This window comes from Lutjanus erythropterus, chromosome 14, assembly GCF_056507025.1.
Source record: "Lutjanus erythropterus isolate fLutEry1 chromosome 14, fLutEry1.hap2, whole genome shotgun sequence".
NCBI classification, from domain to species: Eukaryota; Metazoa; Chordata; class Actinopteri; order Lutjaniformes; family Lutjanidae; genus Lutjanus; species Lutjanus erythropterus.
In genome coordinates, this window is record NC_139330.1 from 23,564,919 (window position 1) to 23,588,953 (window position 24,035).

The following is a 24,035-nucleotide window of genomic DNA, read 5'->3' on the forward strand; positions in this document are numbered from 1 at the left end:
TATTCACATTGCAAATATTGCTCTGGTAATAAAAATATTAAAACCATATTTTATAGTGTTACTTTCACCAGGGGTTTTCAAAGACACGCATACATTTAGACTATTCTTCTGTAAATTAGCCAGTATTTTATGTACTTTTTTTTGGTATTGTGTGCTTTTACGTCAACAAGGTTAGGTCACAAGCTATACATCATCATCAATGCAAGCATAATTGCATGCATGTATAATTTTAACCCATCAATATAATATATATGATTCTGAAATGGACCATTCTGCATGATAAATTTTGGCACTTTAAGTATATTTTGATACCAATATGTTTGTAATTGTATATGGGTCGAACTATAAGTGCAGGACTATTTCTACACTGACAACTCCTTTAGTTGAGTACTTCTTCCACCGGTGCACCTCTTTGGATCTGAACACACCTCCAGAGTGGTGGGAGTGTCTTCTGAGATTATAAAAACATCAAGATGGTTCACCTGCCACTAGACTCCAATACACTTTGTCGGCAAAGTCCCTAAAATTACAGTATTAAACATGTGAGGGACACGTATTTTATTTTATTCAATTTAAACTGCGAGCTTACCTGACTGAGGTGTAAAGCTTCATTTACGTCGGTTTTTCATGTTTTTTTCTCTTCACACTTGCACCCTGTATGTATGGTAACTGTAAATCAGACACTCGTACGCATGTGCGAGCGGTGTTACTTCCTGGCCTGTAAACGTTACCGTACAGGGACTCCCTCACTCCTCTCTGTCGTCTATCTTTGGTGTAACGGCGCAGCGCGGTGCGAAAGGGCGCACAAGTGTAGTCAGCCAGCAGCGACCCAGGAGAAATGTCGGAAAGTGGGAGTCAGGAAGCCGCCGTGGCCCCAAACGGCAGCGGGAGCCCGACAAAACGGGCACCCATACCGGCTGTCGGCAACAGGGTGACTGTGGTGCTCGGGGCTCAATGGGGCGACGAGGGGAAAGGAAAAGTTGTGGACCTTCTGGCACAAGACGCGGACATGGTGTGCAGATGTCAGGTTGGTTATTAGCCCTCATGCTGCATTCACTTGTTATGAGCCCGTTCACGGTGCTGCCAGTCACGGGAAACCCCGCAGGTAGCTAGCGGCCCCTCATCAGCTAAAACAAGTCAAGTTAGACGTTTAGTTACAGCTAGCTGACGAAATTTTGCTAGCTAACCAACATCCCTGTCAGTGTTGTTGTCAGTGTTTTGCTAATGTCACCTTGAATTCCTGCTAGCTGCTTAGCTCCTCAGACACCTACACTGCTGTGATGGACAGTCTCCTGTCGTGTGCACATGACGAGAGAGCTGAAGGCACCTTTGGCTAACTGAAGTGACCAGGTGCATCACTCCACACTGGGCTTTTATGGTCACCATTACTGCATTAATGCTAGAAAGTTAAGCTCGCTGCTAATGTTGGCAGCAGGCTGGGTTTTGATTCATTGTGGCTGAGCAGCTCTTTACATGATGAGTTTTAATTACACAGCTGGGATATAATGTTACTGTATCAGGGATTCATCGGGGATTGTGTTTATCGTAGGGTTCTGATCGTTATGTCTCAGATGTTGTCTCTTCCTGGTCTTGAAGGCTGCAGTATATTTTCAAATTTGACTGTCAGTGTCATTTTTTTTCTTTTAAAGTGCTTCTGCTTTCCTTCTTTAGTAAAATAAAAGTAGCCAGCCACTGTCTAGGAATGTTTAAAAAATGGCATTAGTTGTCTTTGGCAATGGAAGTTTGACTTATGCATGAACAATTACAAAACAAAAACAATGCAACAGTCAGTAGCAGTCCTTTTATAAAATATGTATATAAAATATCACAGTAGATAAACATCACAGTCCAATATGGTATCAAGGCATTATTTATTACAATATTCAATATATTGTTACACCTCTACATACCTGTGCTTTAGGATGCTGTTTTTTCTTTAGAACAAACGGCCTGATCCTGCAAGCCACACTTACAATTATCTATACACTGATCACACACACACTGTCCAGCTTTGAGGGGCCGATAAATACACCACCTTATCATTTCAGACAGGCTGGGATGGGGCATGGTGCAGTGCAAGACAAGAGAATACATACATACATGTGTTGATAACATTTACTTAACTATGTCAGAATATACAATCAGATGTAGGTCTCTACAGTCATGATTAAAGTGTGCATAGATGTACAGTGAGGCTTTGTCTTAAATGGATTATGAATGATCCTCTATACGGGCTGTGGACACACAGTATATGTAAAAAGAGTGATTCTCCAGTTAATGGCAAGTTGTTGTTCACCTTCAGTGTTTTAGCACATGAAATTATTGTAATTGTTATGTTATCTTATCAAGCTATGTGACGCCTGTGCTTGCTCTCTATCTGGACTTGGTCAGCATGTTGGTTCAGTGGTTCAACTCCTGGCGCTTTATGTTGAGTTTGCATTGCACCGTGCTTTCCTCATGCAAAATGTGTGGATTGGAGATTCTGACATGCCATGAGATGTTGTTGTCTTGGACTTGTGACATGGCCAGGGCTTTCTCTGCTCTTTGCCCATTGTGTACTGGAAGGATTCCTGTCCTCGGTCTCACTGAACAGAATTAGGGGAGACAGCGAGTGAAAGCAGTGGAAAGAGGACAGAGCTTCATCCTAAAATGTTTAAAAAGCCTCTGCTCTGATGGCCTAGAGCCACATACTTAAACCGCAACTACTCCAAGAAAGCTGAACTCCAGCCTGCCTGTAGTGGACTGGTCATATTTGGTCTGTGGTGTACGACGTGTAACTGTGTACAGTGTGTTCAGTCAACCTGTCTGCACTTAAAAAAAATAATAACCTTATGTTTTGGCAGTAGTGATTGTCTGGCAAAAAAACGTGTGAACAACTCATTGTGTGGAGTACTTCCTATTTCTGTTGAATAGACTTCAAACCCTCGCAGTCTCTCAGTAGTTTCTGTTGACACTTTGCCTGTTGTACTGTCTGTGCACGATGCTCTGGTGAAAGGGTCCTCCGACTGGGGAAATAAACTGATCTGAGCGAAAGCAAAAAGGTGAAAAAGTCAGGATAACAAGCTTACTGTGCAGTGCAATGGAAATGTTTTTCCATGTTTCACTCTTTTTATCACAACGATTGATTTGAAAAGTCACATCAAGGTAAGTATAGGCTCAATTTTGAGGCCAATGTTTGTATATGTATACTGTACAATATATGTAGTATTATATTGTTTTTTCTATTTTGGCTTTTTTTTTTGCATATTATGGGGCAGCTGATGACGTAAAGAGTGAGAGAGGGTGAAACTAAAGTCACTGCCTGGAGTCAAACTGGGTGTGTCAATATAATACTGAATGCATCTTAACTTGTTGGGATTCAGGACAGTCAATAATCGAGAATTTGAAAACCAGATAATGAGTTATCAGGTGACATTCTTTTTCCACTGAAACATATAAGAATAATTTTTCATATGGATCCCTTAAAGATGCCTTAAAAATGAACTGAATATATGAACTGAGCAGGACATTTTTCGTCAGTCAAACTAGGCCTGTGTAATGGAGACAGTTTCTACAGTAAATTATCTCTTCATACTGCAATTTCTTGTAACTACTGGCTGCAATATGCTCTGATACCAGAGCCATGTATCTACGATAAGCTAATACCAGCTGAGGAATATGACTTTTTATCGACTGGAAGAAATTTAACCAGCAACTGATGTGAAAACTGATTAACCGCTTTGAGTCATTGGTCAAGCGAAAACAGTTGACGAACAATACTTGCTTGTTCCAGTCTCTCAACTGTGAGATTTAACACCACGTTCCTTAGCTGCCTTGATAATACAGACACTCTTGCTAATCTTGTGACTACTTGTATAAACTGAAGATCAGAGGACTATTATTTGAGTCTGCTGATAACAAGTTGACATTACAAGGATTCTCCTGAGCCTAATGCAGTCCTGCCAAGGTGGGAGATGTGTAAAAATAAACCACTTTCTGGCAGGGGTCCCTCACTGCGTACATATACATCATGGTGTGTGTGTTTGTTGGGGGGTGGGGGGGTTGTTGGCATATGAGTGAGCAGTGAAGTGCTGTGTTGATCTTTTTATAAAATTAGCCATGCCAGCAGTCTTTGCATGGTGTTCCTTACAGTCCAGACCGCTTAGATCCTAGAAGTCACTGTTGGGGTTACAGGAAAGGAAAGAAGAGTGTGTAGCTGAGGGGTGTCCTCAGGAGATTTGTGACAGGATTGTCATTATTGTGGAATGTCATATATCCATATCATGCTTCACAAAATAAAATGGTGCAAGTATTTGCTAATTAGCATCTTTAAAGGCTCCAGTGTACTCAACTCAGTGTTGTAGGGGTTAAATAATGAAAACAAAGTTAGCACAAGCTGTGGCTGTGGTAAATGTCACATGTTTATAAACTGAAAATCTTCATATTTTCCATTGTTAGTGGAACAAAACAAACAATTTGATTGTCACAGTGGAAAGATATAATTGGAATTTTTGACAGTCCTGACATTTTAGAGCCTAAGTTGGGCGATGTCTGCCGACTTATCCACTTTGTAATGTAATGATGGATGATGATATCTAAGAGAGACTAACTGAGGAGGTTAGGACAGGACACAGACACGGACGTACTACAATGACCAGCAGCAGCAACTTCTTTCTTTATTTTCCACATGTCAAATAAACAAATATCTCCAACAACTCCTGCATAAGGGCAACTCTGAGAGGACACACTACCTCAAATCCAAAAGTCATTTCAATCACAATGTTTGGACGATAGAGGGCCCAACCCTATCAAAGTCAAAACAATTAAGTGATTATTGAGAAAGTAATCAGTAGCTGAAGAAATTAAATAATCAGTCAGACACAGAACCAAGATTGGTGAACTTTGATAGTACTGAATTATTTTCCAGCAGTAGTCTAGCCTCTTGTCTGAGGGTTACTTAAGTACATTATTGAATGAATTGCACTGAATGTTCAGACTTTTCAAATTAAACAATATCAAGAGGTTGCCTCAAAAACAGTATTCGTAAATGAATTCATGGTTAATTATGCACCAGAGGCATACTTGAAACAGGCTGAACGGCTCTGAAACAAGCTTGTCCAGTTAAACGGATGATATTTCCTGTTTGGAGCACTGCTGGTTTAGTCGGTGCTTGGTATTTGCATGCCAGGAGACACTTTATTTGCCATGGACTCTGTCATGATGATATATGATTTCAGCTTCAGGCACACGGTTTGAATGTGCTTGACGCAGTTGCTATGGAGATGTTCACTGAAACCAAGACTTGGTTTGACTCATAGAGACTATTGTTTGCTTGTTAGCCCTTTCACTGGACATTTTGGTAAACAGACATTGTATGCATAAGCTCTTTCAAGACTTAAAGGGGTTAATTAAAAGGGTCAGATAGGCCTGTCAAATCCACCTAGCATAAATACCTGCTTCAATTTACTGGAAAAGGCACACAGAACTGACACAAGTTCTCAATTTCATGTTTAACTATACTTAAAATGCAGGTGGTTGCCAATAGCGTGCCTAAATGTCGCCCCTTGCGGTGTGCCCCACAGGACCTAAATTCAGAAAGAATATAAACCATAGTCAATGCCAAGAGACAAATTATTTATTTGATCCCATTTGAACTGTGCCACAAATCACACGTGTCGTTTGTCAATTTAAAACATAATTTTACAAGTCAAGAAAGTCTCAGTTTGTCATAGTTTAGTTTTGTGTGAAACCACTTAGCAACTACATCTCTTGTCTCACCCAGTATACGCCACCAACATCAATCTCACTGCCCCTTGTAATGTTATCTTACCTGAAGTGTTTTATCCAGCGACTCCTGGTGCTTTTATCAGCAGTGAAGAGAAAGAATGAGTAAGATGCTGTTGTGTGACTACATCCTGGTATGAAAACACACAGGCACCATAGTTTCAGCGGCTAACGTTAGCTTTTAGAGGGAGAAAATCATGATGTCACAGACATGATTTCTGGGTGTGTAGTCTTTCTAGTTACAGTTGTTCACAGTGTTATACTTTAACAGTTGTATGATAAACTGCAATTTTCTTAATTTGTAAAACTATTTTTTGATTTGACAAACATGTGTGATTAGTGGCACAATTCAAATGGGATCAAAAATTCATTTCTCACTTGTCATTGACTACATTTCAAATGTTTTCTGTAGTTAGGTCACATGGTAGTCCACCAGAAGGGGTGTAACTTAGGTACTCTATATCAAAACTCAAGACCTTGAACCTATTCAGGAAGTGGTGTTTGTGCTCACCAAGGCACCCCTGCCACTTAGAGACACAGGTATACACAACACACACGTTGGAAGCAAAGAATGAACTGACATTCAATATCTGATTGTCATCTTTGACACAAGAAAAGTCTGTAGTGAGTTGTTCTTTTACACAATGCCAAACTTACACTCGTTACAACTTCTCAATCACAACTGGAGGTTGAATATTTTTGGGTTTCGGACGGTCGAAACATTTAAAGAGAAAGAAATTAGGACATTTGTTTTACATTTACTAGACATAAAAGTTGATTGAGGAAATAAGTGTCTGATTAATTATGAAAATAATCACTAGTAGCAGTGCTCACTGCTGCTAAATATACACATAAGTCACATTTTATATATTTTTTTTTTCAACAAAAGATTCAGTATGATGTTTGGTGTAACATTAAAGTTTTATTTACTCAATTCTGCCTCTGAAGAGTCTATGTGAGAACTTTAACTTAATTTTGGGCTGATGATAATCACAATACCTAACTACAGATTATATGATAGGTTCAATTGATCCTTAAATATCTAGTTATCAAACTACCCATGGCTGCTACGAACAGTTATAAATTGTAACCATTTCATCGTCCTTGTTGAGGAGCAGGGTCACAGGTCCAAATCAGGAATCATGTCCTGATCCATTAAGACCCCCACCCTCACCTACCTACACCCCCAGTCCTTGCTTTATTCTGTATGGGGTATTGGAGAAACTTTCATTGACCTGTCATTCATTTCATACCAAAACCTTGTTCTGCATTTTTCTCAATGTGTCAATTTTATTTATATAGCCTAATAGCACAAATTTCTACCAGCCATAAGGCTTGTGAATGGAGTACCATTGTATTTTATGGCTTGTGAGTGAAGCAAAGAAAAACCTGCATTTGCCTGGTGCTAATTTTGGTCCTTGACAATCAGGATGACAGAATTATTCATATAATTTGAACATATGTGAAGTATATTTCTTTATTGTTTCTGTAAAATCACTGAGCTCGGGTAATGTCAGGTGAGCACTATCTTGCCAAACAGCTCATTTTCCCTGACACCATTCTGTTAAATCAAATCCTCTCTCTTATGATAATCTCCAAACACCATGGATAATCAGTTTCACCACAGCAGAGCACAAACCACAGTAGCAGGTGAGTATCAAAAGCTGAGTTTCTCATGATGGGAATAAGAGCCTGATCACGGGACTGTATGAGAACCAGAGTTATGTTCGATGGGGGCTGGGCTAGATCGTAAAAGTATTTAAAAAGGAGAGGCATCTGCCCCCCCATCTGTTCCCCCTGTCCACCTTCAGGGTACTGTGGTGGCCAGGAATAACCCCATGTGGTCAAAGCACATGCTGGCCTTGATTTATATCCACAGGCCACAGCATTAATAGGAACACATCCTGGTCACAGGACAGACTTAAGTTGAATTGGCACCTCAGGTACTGAGCAGTGACGCAAGCTGCAAAGGCATGAATGGATCTGCAGCTGCATCGTTATTATCACAGGAAAAAATACTTTCCTTCATTCATTTGTCCCTTCCTTTCTCACCCTCGTTTTTGATGCTCTGCATGCATCCTTTTTACTGATGATATCCTCTATTTTTTCCCCTCTGTGCATCCGTGAGCTGCAGAGTGAAATGTAAAACAGTGAGGAGCAAAACAGGCCAGATAGTGACGTTCTTGTCCTAGGACTCACTGTTCTCCTTTTGGGCTCCACTTTAGCATTTTTATATTTTTTATCAGCTGTGCAAAATCCTGTGCAGGCCTGTATGCATTGTCTAGATTCATACTCAGCAGGCACATACCGTCAGCTTTTGATAAGCCAATCACCATTAAGCAGTCCATTGTTAGCATTTTGATTTCTCCAAACTTGTTTTTGTGTTTTTCTGCTGCTTGGATGGTTAACAAGTTTTAAGCCAGGATTAGCCATTGCATTATTGAATAAACACCACTATACTGACACTGCTAAACTTGGTATCTTTTTGTCTGCTGATGTCTAAAATCAGGACTTGAAGCTCCGCCATGTGAAATTCTGCATTTTGCTCCTTTTTGTGAATGAAACTTGCCCACAAATGAAGCACAACAGGTAGCCTTACATGACAATACTGTAGGTGTGGACTATGCTAATGACAGGGTTCTGAAAGTTAAAATTGATTTGAAATTTAAAATTCGGTCCTCACTTTTGTTTCTTGTCTCATGCTGTCACACACCAGACGCATAGCAGGGCTAGATTATCTGACAAAGGGACAATTTTTCCATTCTGGTGAATTTCCATTTTCCTGTTCCGCCCAGCAGTCACGGTTTAGATGTGATTATGAAGGCTTCAGGAGTGTAGAAATATTTGATTAAGGTACCTTGAAAAGGGCTTGAATTTTACTCTTTTGGGAATCTGACCCCAACACTACAAACAGACCTCACAGAAAAAAAGTGATTCTTGCATGAGGCTCACTGACTTCCAAAGCTTCAGTTTGTTTTTGGCCTTGTTTTTGTCATTGCACTTTTTTTGCATTGCACAGTGTGCCAGAAAAGAAAGGGTAATTTATTAGAGTGTTGTAAAACAGCACATTATACCTCCAGCTAGATGTTTGTTTTTGGATGTAGGAGTTGGGAGCAGCACACCCTGACAGGTTGTGGTTTTTTGTTGTTGAATCTATTGTACCAACAATCCATTTTACTTTTTCTCTGCTGACACATTTGTCAGTGGGTTTAGATTGGACTGAGACCTTTACTTGGGATCTGAGTGTACAGTGAGCAGGAGTCTCTAAGCAACAACACACAGCGGCACACGTACTTACAGACAGAGGCCATTGGTTTATGTATGATGCTTGTTGCTACTCGCCAAACTATTCAGTCTGCCTTCCAGCACCGCCAAACAAAGTTAGAGAGCCTCCATTAGTCTCATGCCCCTCTGTGTTTCTGTTTGTCTCTCCTCATCACTCTCTGTCTCCTCTCTGCAGGGCGGCAACAACGCAGGACACACAGTGGTGGTCGACTCGGTGGAGTACGACTTCCATCTCCTCCCCAGCGGCATCATCAACCCCAAGGTCACCGCCTTCATTGGTGTGTAATGCACACACATATTTGCCCACACACACAATTACGCACTGGCTCTCGTTCCAAGGCCATCTTTCCTTGCTATTTTCTTTATGAATTGATCGAGTCTCCTTTTAGTCTGGCACTCGTCATTGCTGGCGTTACGGCCTCCATTTTGACGACTGCTACAGTTAGTGTGATCAGCTTGACTCAGAGCCAGACTGCAGGCTACATCACATCCACTCATCTGCAGTAACTTCATTAGCTAATGGTGTCTTACTCTTTCTTTCTGGCTTCCAACCCTCCACACGTCTTCACTTTAACATGTAAGACCATATGATCCGTCAATACTTAATCACATTTCTGCTTTTTCCTTTTTGATGTATGACACATTGATGCTAATGTGCTGGCTCACACACTCAGAAAGACTTGTGGCATGGTGTATCAAGTATGACATGCACTTGGCTCAATGTTTCAGCGCATTTTGAGCTTGCCCCACCCATGTTGTTTCCATAAGCATTTAGCTTTATTACTTTATCTGTTTTTCTATTTTGAATATTTAAATAGAAATAGGACATCTTTAAAAAAAAAACCTTGATTAAATTGCATACAGAATTGCATCAACTACTACTTTGTCTTTTCTTGCCATTTTCACTCAATTTCTTTTAGCACAAGGAGCTTTTTCTGATCTGTTCTTGTCAAAAAGCAACAATTAGCCCCAGCAGTAGACACTGTGAACAGCATTTTCATAACAATATTTTCAATTTGTTGGAAGCTTTTATTCCAAAGTGCCCAATAGTACTATAACTGTGTACTGAAGTACTATCAGCTCTGTGAGGGCACTACTCTCTAAGCAATTCATGCTCTGCACATTGAGCTTTCCAGAATGCAAAAGCTGTAAAATGCAATGATCATTTTTGTGTTCCTCTGTAGATGTGGTCAGAATTTCCCTCTCTGAGTCTGAGATCACAGTTTGGGTTTGCTGTGACGGGGGAAGGTGTTAAGATTATTTTTAAAATGACAGACAGCAGGCTGGTCTGTGCCATGGTTGGCATTTTCTTCTCACTTCTTTCCATTAAAAGCTGCAGAGGGATTATTTCACAGTGAATGGAGGCCAAATTGGAAATATAAAGATTGGCATATCTTGCTTGATGATGCCAATTTGTGTATATGGATATTCATAGTGTGCTAGCAGCTTTATGGATTGCGATGGTTGGTTTGTCAGTTTGTCTGCCACTTCAGTCCAGACTGAAATATCTCAGCAACAAGTGGATGCATGGGTGTAGACTTCTGTCTTATTCTTTTGTTGTTGTTGTCATCGTTGTTTTAATCACATTCAATGTATAGATCAGTCAACCAGATAGTCTAGAATAACAGGTCTCTGAGTTTACCAAGAAGTCGGTGCACTAGTTTCACATTCAGTTTTCATAGAGCCATTAATAACCTAATAGTAATATGTCATACAAATACTTCAAATTAATAGAAAGTTGACCTAATATAAAGCTCTTACTGCTGTCATACCTTGAACCCCAGTCAGTTATTACTATTGCTTTTCAGTTGCATTCTGTACTTTTGTCATTTTGCAAAGAAAATCTAAACTTCTCTTGCAGTAGCAGCATTTACTATTATCGGTGTTACTTTTCAAACCGTGAGGCAGAAAAACAAACAAACAATGATCATTTGTACAGTCATTATAATCATTTCATTGTCCAGAGTGGAGACATTTTTCTGTTTGTTTTACCATCATTCTCCTCCCCGCCTGTTAAAGTACGTTCATGGCCTCCAGCTATGGGAGCAAATCTGTGCTTCTGTCTTTCACATTTGTGAGCTGCAAATGGTTTCTATCTGCATCCCCCACATTTATTCCTAATGTCATTGAAAGCATTTGTTTTTTCAACATTTCTTATATTTAATTTGGCCAAAGTAATTACCTCACCTCCTCCAGTTAATGCAACCAAATTAAAAAGATAATTGGGGCCAGCTGTTTGAATACTCTTGTGAGCAGCTCTGTCTGACAGAAATGTGTCCCTTAACATCACAGTTAGGCTGTCAGTACACACCTGAGGCTGCTTTCACACTGACTCTGACTCTGGTTTGGATGTAACTTTTAACTAGACGATTAAAGGTGTCTTTAGACTGTGTAACAGCCATGAACATTTAGGTTTATTACATGTAACACTGGTCAAGATGGGTCAAATAAAATCTTCTGTCTGAATGTACAGAAACAGTTTGGAGGCATGTCAGATTGTGTCAATGAATGTGTGGTGAATTGCAGTGCTCCAATGTAAATAAAAAGAAATTTATGAGAACAGAGGTCCATCATCAGCTTATTTATTAATCTACAACAAAACATTAAAGCTATTCCAGGAAACATAGGAATTATGTTAAGAAACACAGGAGTAATATAAGAGAATCCCACAAAAGTTCCCATCAGGTCCCACCCCCTTTTTTTATTTTCACCTCTGCTGTATTGGTTTGCATGTGTGTAGGTATGTATTTTCCCTCCAAACTTCATTAAAAAATGGTGCTTACGAAATATCGTGTCAGCCAGTGTATTCTGCTTAGTTTCGTATAGGATTCTGATTGGTCGGTTTATAGATGTGGGTCATAGCAGTTGGTTAGAATTAAAGCCATCATGAATTTATGTGAAACAGATGTATCTTTGCACACAACCATCAAACTCTGTATGGTTCTGTTTTATCAGAGACTGCAAACTTAAACATCGCCTAATTATTTTTCTCCTCAGGCAACGGTGTCGTGATCCACCTTCCCGGCCTGTTTGAAGAGGCAGAAAAGAACGAACGCAAAGGAAAAGGTGAGTTGTTTCTAACACATAGAGGATTTGGTAGACAGTCACAGGACAAGACTGTGCTTTAATGTGCGGAGACTCAAATTGTATTTGTGTGTGTGTGTAGGTCTAAAAGATTGGGAGAAAAGGTTGATCATCTCAGACAGAGCACATATTGGTGAGTCCTCCCAGGTCTGCCCCTGGACTGACTTATGTGTGAATGTATGCATGCAAAAATGTGTGTTTGTGTGTGTGTGTGGATGTGTGAGCCCTGCTTTCTCTGAGGTGTGTGAGAGTGTGTGTCCCCTCTCTCCCTCCTCCGCAGTGTTTGACTTCCACCAAGCGGTTGATGGCGTTCAAGAACAGCAGAGACAAGAGCAAGCAGGCAAGAAGTAAGAAACCTGTTGCTTAAAAATGGTTGCTGTACACACACACACACACACACACACACACACACACTTTGATCTTATGAGTCGCTGCCAACACTCAGTCAAAATCCTGAGATGAGCATACACTTTTTGTCTCAACAACTTCGAAATCAAACCTCCTAACACTAAAGCAGCACATGGATAAAACAATACATCATGTCTTGCATTCCTCAGCCTTAGTAATGTAAATGGTTTCAAAATGCAAACACCTGAGTCATGTGAATTTTAGTAAGGTCTATGTCCTTCTGTCTGGATGATTTTGGAGATTATTTGTTGTTGTTAACACAGAAATCAACCAAATATTATAAACCAAGGCTGTAAAATTAACATACAATAATCCTGAGTGTGTTGCTAAATGTGGTATGCAAATGTTATTGCAGTTGTAATCTAATAATTTTCATTCAAGGAAAACAAAGCAACTTCTTTGTATCTGAACACTGTATATTGCATTGTAAACTTACTGTTACTTAGACCCACTATAGTCTGTAGTCTTATATCCACACGTATCTTAAACAACACTGTGGTCCTTTCTTTCAAACTTCAAGCAGCAGTAATCAATATTTTTCTGATAATAATGTGTTGATGAGATTTATCACCTGAATATGCAGCTCCTCTCGGCTTTACAGAAGTTTGGAGTGAGTTTCAGCTCATTAATTAGTTTTCTGACCTGCAACTTCTTGGTATAATCTCATGGCGTTGTTTTCAGCCACAGCAGTTTTCACAGTAAAAACCCACTGTGCACTACCTGTTCAGCACTATATGATGTACAAGCATTTAAGAGCTAAAGAGCCAGATGTTTCCCTCAGGAGAGAGATTATTACCAGCTGGGTGTGGGTGTGTATCGTCATGGTAAATTGTGGCCCTAGCGATGTCTACTATAGCAGGAACCACCACAGAAGCGATTTTGAGTACTTTTCTCAGTTGTTTACATGTTCGAAGGCAGTGTTCAAAGATGGGTGTGGTCTGACTCATAAGTACTTAGTACTCATGTAACAATGTAGTAATAATTACTCATGGGTCAGAAGGTCAACATGTCGACAGTAGGGCTGAACGATATGGAAAAAAATCAAAATGTCATTATTTTGACAGAAAGTGTGCAGATATTGTGAGTCACACTTTTAGTGGGAATGGTTATTTTTGCATTTCATTTTCACTGGAAAAAATATTAAAAATGATGCTGATTTTTTTTTTTTTTTTTTTTTTTTTTGCTGGGGTCTGTCCCAGATTTTTTAAAACAGATCTGTGCTTAATTGAGCACTACATAAACTGTATCTATATACACAGTACATACTGTACATACATGTAGCTGCCAAATTAGAAGCAGTCGATACAGTCAATTTTCCTATAGGACAATGTTGACATATTCGGAATATTATTATTATTTTTAATTACGATGAAAGAAAAATCTAAATTTCCCTCTATTAATTTGCACAATGACACACATGCATACTGATACACCTCCATACTGCTCTGCCTGGAGGCGTCCTCAGACAGACAAACTGATTGACTGACTGACTGACTGAGCTTCATCACATAAACCAGCAGGTTTATTTTTAGTTTTTAAACAGTTCAGCTCTCCTGTATTATTAGCCCAGGCAGTGAACTGTACTAATGTGCGTTAGGAATGTTAAGCTGAGTCTGTGGAGAATTCACAATATTAAGCTCAAGAGATCCAGTGTATTCCTGTCCAAAGCTCAGTTGTCTTTACCAGCTCAGAAACCAAAGCCCCAAACTCCCAGCCAGCTACTGTGTGTGTGCGCGTATGAGTGTGTGTGACAGTGTGTGTGTGAGACAGAGAGGAGACAAATGTTCACCATGGTGCCTTAATGGCACAGTCATTCTAAGCTTCCAGCAGATTGTATAACAGGCTGGTGGATTTCTCCAGACATCCTTCAAGCTCTGCTGCTGGAACTAAGAGCAGAACTCAGTCACAGAGTCGGGTCACATAATTTAGCCTGAACTCCACTGACATGCTAAAACATACATCAGACTGACAGTACTGTCACAGTTAAAGAACAGCTGAAACCAACTCATGTAAATTGATGAAGACGCCCATTTTCATGGTAGCTATAGAAACATCTACACAGACAAAAACTGGTATAAAATTTCCTGTGTTATAAATATATTAATGACAGGATGCAGCAACTCCTCTTCACTCAAATTTGATCCTAATGTAGTGTGCTCAATTTACTGCAAAAGATGTAATTGATTACAAATTAGCCCAAAGATCAGTATCACATCTGCAGTAAAATATGTTACACTGTATATATTAATTTTCAACGGTAATGGTAACGTAGAATATAATAATGTATCAATCAAATGCTGGGCTAGATACTTATGCTTTTGATCATTTTTGTGTATAGTACTTATGTATTTTTACATAAGTAAACAATGGAGGAGTGCAGGACTTTTAATGAAGTGTTTTTTTTACATCATTTTGGTACAGTTACCTAAAAGATCTGAGTACTTCTTTCAGCACTGGCAACAGGTCTCAAAAACATATCGGCTTTTCACTGATACACTGAGCATACATGGTTTCTGAATTCTGCATGTTTACATGGGCTGGATCTTTGCCTGTTGTCTATTCTGTAGTTTGCATGTAGGGTAAAGTTTGCTGTGGCAAGCCTTCATTTTAATAGGCTGAGTCGAAAGAGGTGTTGAGTATGTCATATGTAAATGGTTAACTAGTTTAGCGTTTTACTATTTGAGCAGTCCTTTGCAGATGCTGTGTCATGTATAAAGGGATCAGACTGTGTCAGTAAAAGTCTAAAGGGTTTCTAAAGGAATCATCAGTGTCACCTGAAGTCTGCTGAGATGCAGAAAATGCCCCAATGACACTGTAGAACATCTGCTTTTTGTTTTTGGTAGGTAGCAAAATATCAGCATTGGACTGTTCATGTAAGGTTAAACTGTCACCATGCTCAGTTAACACTCTGTCTGTTTTTTGGTGAGAGAGTTTCTACAATCATGTGTTATCTTAAATCCAAATCACATGCTCAAGAGCAGTTGTATGAACTTTTGGTTTTCTAAGACGCTGTGATTTTCCTGTAAATTTAAACTACCGTTACTGTGCCTGGAGGTGTAAAGGAGTGTCACATTAATGAAATGGATGACATGATGAACTTCGAAACTGTAAAAAGGTGTGTTTTAGGTGTGTTTTTAATGTTGCTTCTATTCTTTTTTTTCTCTCTCCCTCCTCTCGCGGCCCAATCCAGTCTCGGAACAACAAAGAAGGGGATTGGTCCAGTGTACTCGGCCAAGGCAGCACGTAGCGGTCTCAGGATATGTGACCTGCTGGCTGACTTCACTCAGTTCTCTGAAAGGTCTGTGCCAATAGTAAAGGATTACTATGTCTGGGGTTTTGATGAAATCTTTATTGAAGTGTATTTGCCCAGTGTGGTAATGATAATGCTCTTCAAGAGCACTGGGCGGTGAGTTTAGAATATAATTGTTTGTTTCATGCCTTGCAGGCTCTTTCCTTCGCTGAAACTTTTCCTTGAACCAAAGCACTCAGAAACTTTACCTGCATTTCCACTACACACACATAGTTTCAGTTTTATTGCCTGTTTCAGCAGCAGGTACTTTACCAGGAACCTTTTTGGAAACTCAGGATTTTACCTGCACTTTGATCAGAGAAACCCATGGCTAAGCAGTGTTCAGACCGAAAACAGCCCTGCATTAAAGCAATGCAAGGGGCTGCATTGGTGATAACTGATACCAGAGTCTGAAAATGTCTTCAGTTCTGCGTAAAATGTGGTATCTGTGCACCAATCCAATATCACGTAATTTATTAGCCCTTTAACAAGGCCCTGCTACTTGCTAGCAGCGTGCCTTACGCTAAGTTCTGTGGTCAGTGGAGTAGAGACATGCCAGCTTTACCATGGCATCAGTTCGTGGTTAGCAGAAGATCTCTGGAATCTGTGACAGGAGAGGGAAAAATCCAGTGGATTGTATATTTCCTAGACAGTTTCTTGAGTACCCACTGTATAGATCGTACATAATCTCTGTTATTGAACTGTGAATACAGACAGTTATTTATGTCTGTATGTATATTATGTCTTTATTTCCTGATTTGGTTTGTTTTTGTGGGGCTGCAGGGTAAAACTCAAGAGACGTTTTTTTGAGTTGTCTTGTTTTGTGAGCAGGACAGCTGAAGTAAGGACTGTGACAAAAATCACCAGGAACACTTTTTTATTTGCTGAAGCTCTCTGCTATGGCCCCATGCTGCATCACTGGATGTGCCTCATTCAAATGAATAAGGAGACTTTTTGTTTGTTTGTTTGTTACACAGGGCTGATGTCGGTCTGAACATGGCCAAAATGTGGTTCCTAGGGTGTAGTTCCTGCTCCCCACTATAAAATCTTCCAGGGATAAAGCTATCTGGTGGCCAAGGGACTTCACAGACTGGCCACAACACTTGTTTTGTTTTAGTTTAGCTAATCTTCACGGTTCTTCAGATGTGGGGGAACCCAAACAGGAATACTCAAAAGGTTCAGTTGCTGGTTTAAATGACAGTGAGAGGGAATTTATCCAAACCGATCAATTTTGACTGTTACAGGTATAAAGTATTGGCTCAGCAGTACAAGGGTATGTACCCCACTCTGGAGATTGACATAGAGGGAGAGCTGGTCAAATTAAAGGTAACAGAAATTAAACAGAAAAATATTTCTTGAAACATTCAATTCTCCTCTTTGTAGTAATATTTTATGTTGCCTAATTTCAGGACTATGTGGAGCGAATCAAGCCCATGGTGAGAGACGGGGTGCACTACATGTACGAGGCTCTTCATGGTCCTCCTAAGAAGATCCTGGTGGAAGGAGCCAATGCGGCGCTGCTGGACATAGACTTTGGTCAGTATGTTGTTGCGTGTGCATGTGTGAGCATGCATGTGCACCGTACACCTTACTCTGTATATTTTCCAATTATCCCTTTGAAAATAAGCCGTCTGTGTGCTAACCTGTGCTCTGAAATTAAATGCTATTTCTAATTGCCAAGCGCTGTCAAGTGCATTTACAGTGACCCAGTGATGTTGCCCTGAAACACTTAAAGCTTTGTGATGCTCTTTACAAAAGCCTGCTTGGAGCTCAGACTAGAGATGATGGTAAGTCTACTAACTGCTACTGATGTGGTCTGGCATCCAGGCTTGACGTGCACGCTCACAGTTGAACCACTTAATGCCACCTGACTGTGCATGAGCACGAAGCTGTCCTGTATCAGCAGTCTGTCAGTCAGTCGATCACATTTTCAGAGTAAACCAGAAATATGCACAAGAGGTTGTTTCAAAGCACGACAATGGTGTCTTTTTTTCCTTGCAGATAATGATTCTGCAGATTTAACATGCTAATCTTCTAGACGTTGTTGCTGTGATAGAGCAGACGTGTCATTATTGAGACCAGTGCTGACGCTGAGCAGATTAAATTACAGTTGTGGTTCAATACTGGTTATTATCAAAACACCATCACTCTGATGGCATCAGGGCACAGTGTCCTGCACAAGCTCACTTTTTGACTGGCTGTATCTACACTTGATTACAAGTTTTTGTAAATCTCACAGTAACGTTAATCTGTAGTATTTTACATAAAGCGTATGTGTTCACAAAACTCTTACCAAGACTTGTTGAATTTGGGAGCATGTAGAGCACCAGTGTCGAGCTAAAGAGCACTTTGACAGGACTGCTGATAGACACACTAGCTGCTATAGACAGGAAACCTGTTCTTCTTTGATTACACAACAGTCTCTCCGAACACTGGGATGATCTGCATGTGAGCAGCCTCTAGCATATACGTGTAAATTTAGTCCATTGCTTTTATTGCAGTAGTTGAAAGACAATTTCTGAAAATCCTCATTTTTTGAATGTCTGAGGTAGAGCTGGGGTAAGTTCTTACCACTTCAGGGACTTCCTCAGGCATGACTAAACAAAAGACAGACTAGTAAAGTTGCTTTAAACTTTTGACTGTTTTGTTCTGTTTGGAAGAAGCGTCAGATGGTTGATTGCTTCTTGTTTTGAGAAGTCAGCTTAATTATCAAGAAGACATTTTGCCTCAAGACGAGCTCAGTGACAGCTCGGTATTTGAGAACATACTACATGAAATGTAGTGTCCAGTGGTTGAAGGAGCATGTGAGAGACAAGTTCTCAGGTCTAGTCAACTACATGAGGACATGTGGTGAAACAAATATATATACTTTCAACACAGTGCCTTGTCCTGGAACAGCACATCACCCTCATCTTGCCACGCTCTCAAACCACTGTAGCTGATGTAAAAAAAAAAAAAAAAAAAAAGACACACTGGTTTGACTGCTCACCGACATTGTCAGCAGTTGGAGCTGCGGTTGTGACACACATCTCATGGAAACAGTTAAGGTGAAGAGTTAAGTGAGAGAGGCAGCTGCATCAGAGACAAAGTAACACATTTTTAAATTAAGACGTTTTCATTTTGTTTTATTGGTCTGCTTTGTTTACCTGCCACCGTGGCTCCTACATTGATTAAATTCACCTACACCACAAATTAACGTGCATTTGACCAGTTTCTAACCTGCTTACAACACACTGAATCTAAAACTGTGTGAAACAAAACAAACAAAACAAGTGTGTTTTCAGATTTCAATGTGATTAACATTTTTCAACGATACTGTGATCTCTGATGTTCAACCTGAGAAAGAGCCTAATAAATCCCTTAGAAATCAAAGGACTTGCCTGAGGATCGTGATATTTTTAAGTTTTCTTCAGTATCCAGTAATCCAGTGATAATTGTTGAACACGGTTCAAGTTGTAACTAATAGTTTTACTCACTGAAACTATTGCAACATCCCTCAGTGCATTATGTGAACCGCATTTCCAAAACTTGGGGCTTAATTATCTACCAAATAGACCAAAGAAAATTAACTGAGGTGAAAAAATCCATTCCTTATTAACTTTGTCCCAGTTGTTTTGATTTTGTCTGAGGGTTGGCCACAGAGTCAGACTGTTTAACCATGTCTACAATATAAATGAAAGTATGATCGATGTTTGCTCTTCATGTCATTGCAGGAACGTATCCGTTTGTGACATCGTCGAACTGCACAGTGGGTGGGGTGTGTACGGGTCTCGGCATGCCACCTCAGAATGTTGGGGAGGTTTACGGGGTTGTCAAGGCGTACACGACCAGAGTTGGCATCGGAGCTTTCCCCTCAGAGCAGAGCAACGTAAGAGGACACACATAGTTACTTATACCAGCCAGCGGTTTGCAAACATGACGTAAAAACTTTTGAGCTATGTACTTTAAATCATGTAATGACTTGAATATGTACTGTATACAGCGGAAGGTGACTATGAATAGCTTTGCTCTCAAACAGCACCACCCAGAGGTTTTACTACACTGCCACCAATAACAAGCTGTAACAAATTTGATTTGCTAAAGCCTGAATGCAGAAACTGATCTTTACTGGCTGAATGTTTTGTGTGTCTGTGACTGGTTCGTCTATCTCTCCAGTCATGTATAATGATGAATATTTCTAAAAAAAAAACCTCACAAGACTTGAGACTCATGAACCTTCTGCTCTCATCTTGTCTTCAGGAGATTGGAGAGCTACTTCAGACTCGGGGGAAGGAGGTGGGCGTGACCACAGGCAGGAAGAGGCGATGTGGTTGGCTGGACCTGGTGCTCATCAAATATGCACACATGATTAACGGCTTCACCGCGTGAGTTCAGTGTGTGTTTGTATTGATTACAGTAGTTTGTGTGTGTGTATCAGAGGTTCTAATGTAGAAGAAATACATTTTGGGGGTCTTTTGCAGTACATATCGCTTGGTATACATATTGAGTTTCACCAGATGTTTGCAGCCTCTTTGTCTAAAATTTGCAAAATTACTTTTGTTATTTATTATTTTATTTATTATTTATTAATTATTTTTGTTGTCTTCATAAAATACTTTCATCTCAGAGAATGATTAGGGTTGGTTTTAAACTGTTTAGAAGTAACCTGTATATTCCTTAGGATGCTCTGCCATCTGTGGGCGCACATTTATAACCTTCCTGTCCCTTTTTGTCCTCCCAGTTTAGCCCTCACCAAACTGGACATACTTGACGTGTTCGCAGAGATCAAAGTGGGCGTAGCGTACAAAGTCGACAACCAAACTATACCTCACTTTCCAGGTGAGCTCACGTGTGAATGAGTACATTCCAATACATATTAAGAGAATAACTGACAGTACTAGAATAATGTTAAAAACAGATTACTAAGCAGTGTTTCTAATACGTGGTGCAGCAGTTCTTGACTCTACTCGCTTTTGGTGCTTTTCCACTGTGGATAGTACTCCCTCAACTTAGGCAGAGCTGATCATCATAGCAGTTGGAAAGCAACACACATTCGCATGCTTTTTGTCTTGAGAAGCTGCAGTCATTATTCACTGACTGTAACCTACCTTGTACATTTACTGCCAGATTGACAACTTCACTGCAAGCATTTTTTCTGCTCTGCTGCTTTCAGCCCTTGAAGCTTCACTCTGTGCCACTTGCTCTCAGTCAGTCACAAAATGTGAGACACAAAAGTGACACCAAAAAAAGTATCAGGTACCATCTGTTATGGAAAACTAGTCAAGTTGAGCTGTGCCATGCAGTGGAAACGTGGCTCTAGTCTCTCAGTACTCAGGTAGACAGGACAGGGTTAGAGTATTAATGTAGAGCAGTGTCAGGCTAATAGGTATGATCGGTCTCAGAGAAGCTGAGTGCAAAATATTTGTTTTTAAGACAAATATTACCTTTACCTTTTCCCCTCACATAACTCGGAGTGAATCCCAAAGGCAAAAAATGTGCCGTGATACAGTTGTTTTCCACCTTACAAGTGGATCACACTGTTACTGACTTTTGACATTAGATCTTAACTGACATTGTCAGCGAAAAAATTGAGTTGATGTATTTGTGCCTGAAGAGGATATTGTCTAATCTCCCACTGGTGGAGCAGGAGCTCCATGTCAAGACAGAAACACATTGATCTGTTGTCATAGCTGCATGATTGAGGTCTCCTGTAAAACTAATGGTGTGATATCACCCCCTCGCCCAAACCCAACCCCTCTTTTCACTGATTCTGTGCCAGCCAATCAGGAGGTGTTGCAGCGTGTGGAGGTCCAGTATGAGACGCTGCCGGGCTGGAACAGCGACACCTCGGCTGTGAGAAGCTTTGAGGAGCTGCCCGAGAACGCCCAGAAATATGTTCGCTTCGTTGAGGAGCATGTGGGAGTGCCTGGTATGACCCCACATATACACTCAGAACTCAGAATACATAGAAAATGATTTAAGTTATAGATTATATGATTTTAAATGTCTAAACTGACTGTATCAAAAATACACGGTCAACTAAACTGAATTACTAACATGTTTGAATTTGCACTAGATGGGGATTGTTGACTATTTTTTCCCCAGTATCATTCTGTCAGCATGCTCATTTTTAATCCCAATGCTATTTTAATCCAGTTTGGATTGTTGTCATTGTTGACTATAATGGATAATCTACCTGGAAGGGGGCTGCAACCTGTGATTATTTTCATTATTGATGAATTATTGTGTCAGAAAATGGGGAAAATTGGTCATCACAGATACCTTGAACTACAGTGTTCAAAGTCCAAAACCCAAAGGTATTCAACTTATTATCACAACGAAAAGAAGAAAAAGGAGCTGGAGCCAGAGAACGTCTAGAATTTTTGCATGAAAAATGATTAATCAATTATTAACATGGTTGCTGATTAATTTTCTGATAAAACAGGGTCTTTGCTCAGAAATGTGAAAAAAAAACTATCTGAATCTGACTTGCACAAATCCAGTTTCAAACAGAGACATCTATTCTTTTAGCCTCTGTCTCCTGTGTGTGAAACAACAGTTTTAAATCCAATCAAGCTTAAAGGGTCAGCACTAAAACACATTTGAAAAAAATCCACATCCAGAACACCTCTACTACAACTCCTCAAAGCCCCTTCCGACAGGAAACATCACCACAATGTTGCTCTCTCCAAATTAACCAGACTCCATTAGCAAAAACACTACCTCTGCGACTAACTAACTAATGAAAACTTGCTCAGCTGTTACGGGGCAGCCACCACAGGTTACTACAGTGCACGTAAACATGTTCTTATCAATGTAACCTGGTTTCTCTGATGTAAACACACTGATTGACACACAGCAGGACAGGCTGTACTGTAGAGGTATTAACACCTTCCTCTGCTCTTCTGTTTCCACAGTCAAGTGGATCGGAGTTGGCAAGTCCCGGGAGTCCATGATCCAGCTGTTCTAGACGAAGGGATGAGAAACACAAGCAAAGAGGATGCACAGCAGCCAATCAACTGTACCCTTCTGCCCGCCCCCGCCCACACACACAGCCTACCTACCTGTCTCAACTCTCCGACAGAGACATGAGCATCATGTCTATTGTTAATGCTTTATCACTGTATCATCAGACTGTCCCGTGTTAAAGACCGGACCTCTCTGGATCAGACTCCATCAGATTGACCTCCCTGTGTGAAGGGTTCCCAGCGTCTCCATCTTGATTTTTAAACTTTAAGAAAACGGTACCACAGTCAATCCCTCTTTAATTTGTCTCCGTTTATATCGTAGCCATTAACTTCAGACGTACAACACACTCTGCAATACCAGCTGGCATCAGGTCTGACAAAGGACACGAGGGAATGAACTCAACACACACACTAACACACACACAGACATGCTGACGCAGACACGGGACCACTGCCCGGAGGAACTGTCCACAGACGTTTGGTTTGTCAAACTTTGTTCAAGTGTATTTTTGTTAATCTATGCTGTGTTTTAACTGCGCTGTGCCAGTCTGGTGTAAATCAGTTTCAGAGTTTTAACCTCAGCACTTTAGATGCTTTGGACTATATCTGCTTTATGTTTTATTCTGCCAGGTTTACAGCACATCCTGACATGATAAAGGGATCCTTTAATATTTGTAATGTGTCTTTTTGTCTTTGTTTTTTCGTCATCTGTCTGACAGATGTTTGGGGTAAAGACTTCTTTTATTGCCTTGTTATTCAGCCAAAAAAATTTGCTTTTAAATTTCTTGTAGCGAGGGACTGCTTCCACCGAATGCTGCTTCCTGTACTGTGAGAAGGCTCATGTTTTTTGGTTTAATTTTAGCAGGTGAGTTTTCCATGAACTAGTACAGAGAATCTGCTATAACAAACAGAAACCAATTCATTAGGCCAGCATCTTTATACTCACATTCTTTTAATAGTTGATCTTATTGCACTTCAAGTGCAAGAACAATGTTCTGTGAAAGTGTAGAGGAAGGCAACAGTAACAACTTTTACACAAAGCAAAGTGTAAATATTGATTCATAAATACTGTATAAGACAGACAGTCATCTGTCTCCATTTCTGACCAGTCTTCTTAAAAAGGTTTAAATAAGTTTAGTCTGGGTGCATTTTGCGACCAGGGGGGAAAAAAAGCTGTTACTCCTCACTGTTTCACCAGTGAAATGGCACCATCCTAATAAGCCAATCAGAGCTACCTGAGCTGATGTGATGTCACAGCT

The 24,035-nt window shown here is 40.2% G+C and overlaps 1 protein-coding gene across 2 annotated transcripts; it reads left to right on the forward strand.

The window, feature by feature from the left end:
- The first annotated feature begins 683 nt into the window (after positions 1-683).
- Positions 684-23,454, forward strand: adss2 (adenylosuccinate synthase 2). 2 transcript variants are annotated; one of them, XM_084735337.1, is made up of 13 exons: positions 821-1,027; positions 9,224-9,326; positions 12,046-12,114; positions 12,215-12,265; positions 12,413-12,479; positions 15,731-15,838; positions 17,074-17,155; positions 17,239-17,365; positions 19,543-19,697; positions 20,069-20,193; positions 20,550-20,647; positions 21,588-21,737; positions 22,726-23,454. In XM_084735337.1, the coding sequence occupies exons 1-13, from the start codon at positions 839-841 to the stop codon at positions 22,776-22,778; spliced, it is 1,377 nt and encodes a 458-aa protein (XP_084591463.1). In that variant the 5' UTR covers positions 821-838; the 3' UTR covers positions 22,779-23,454. The 2 variants fall into 2 exon arrangements, with proteins under 2 accessions (XP_084591464.1, XP_084591463.1); XM_084735338.1 differs by having other exon boundaries at positions 684-1,027; positions 12,215-12,479.
- The last annotated feature ends 581 nt before the right edge of the window (positions 23,455-24,035 follow it).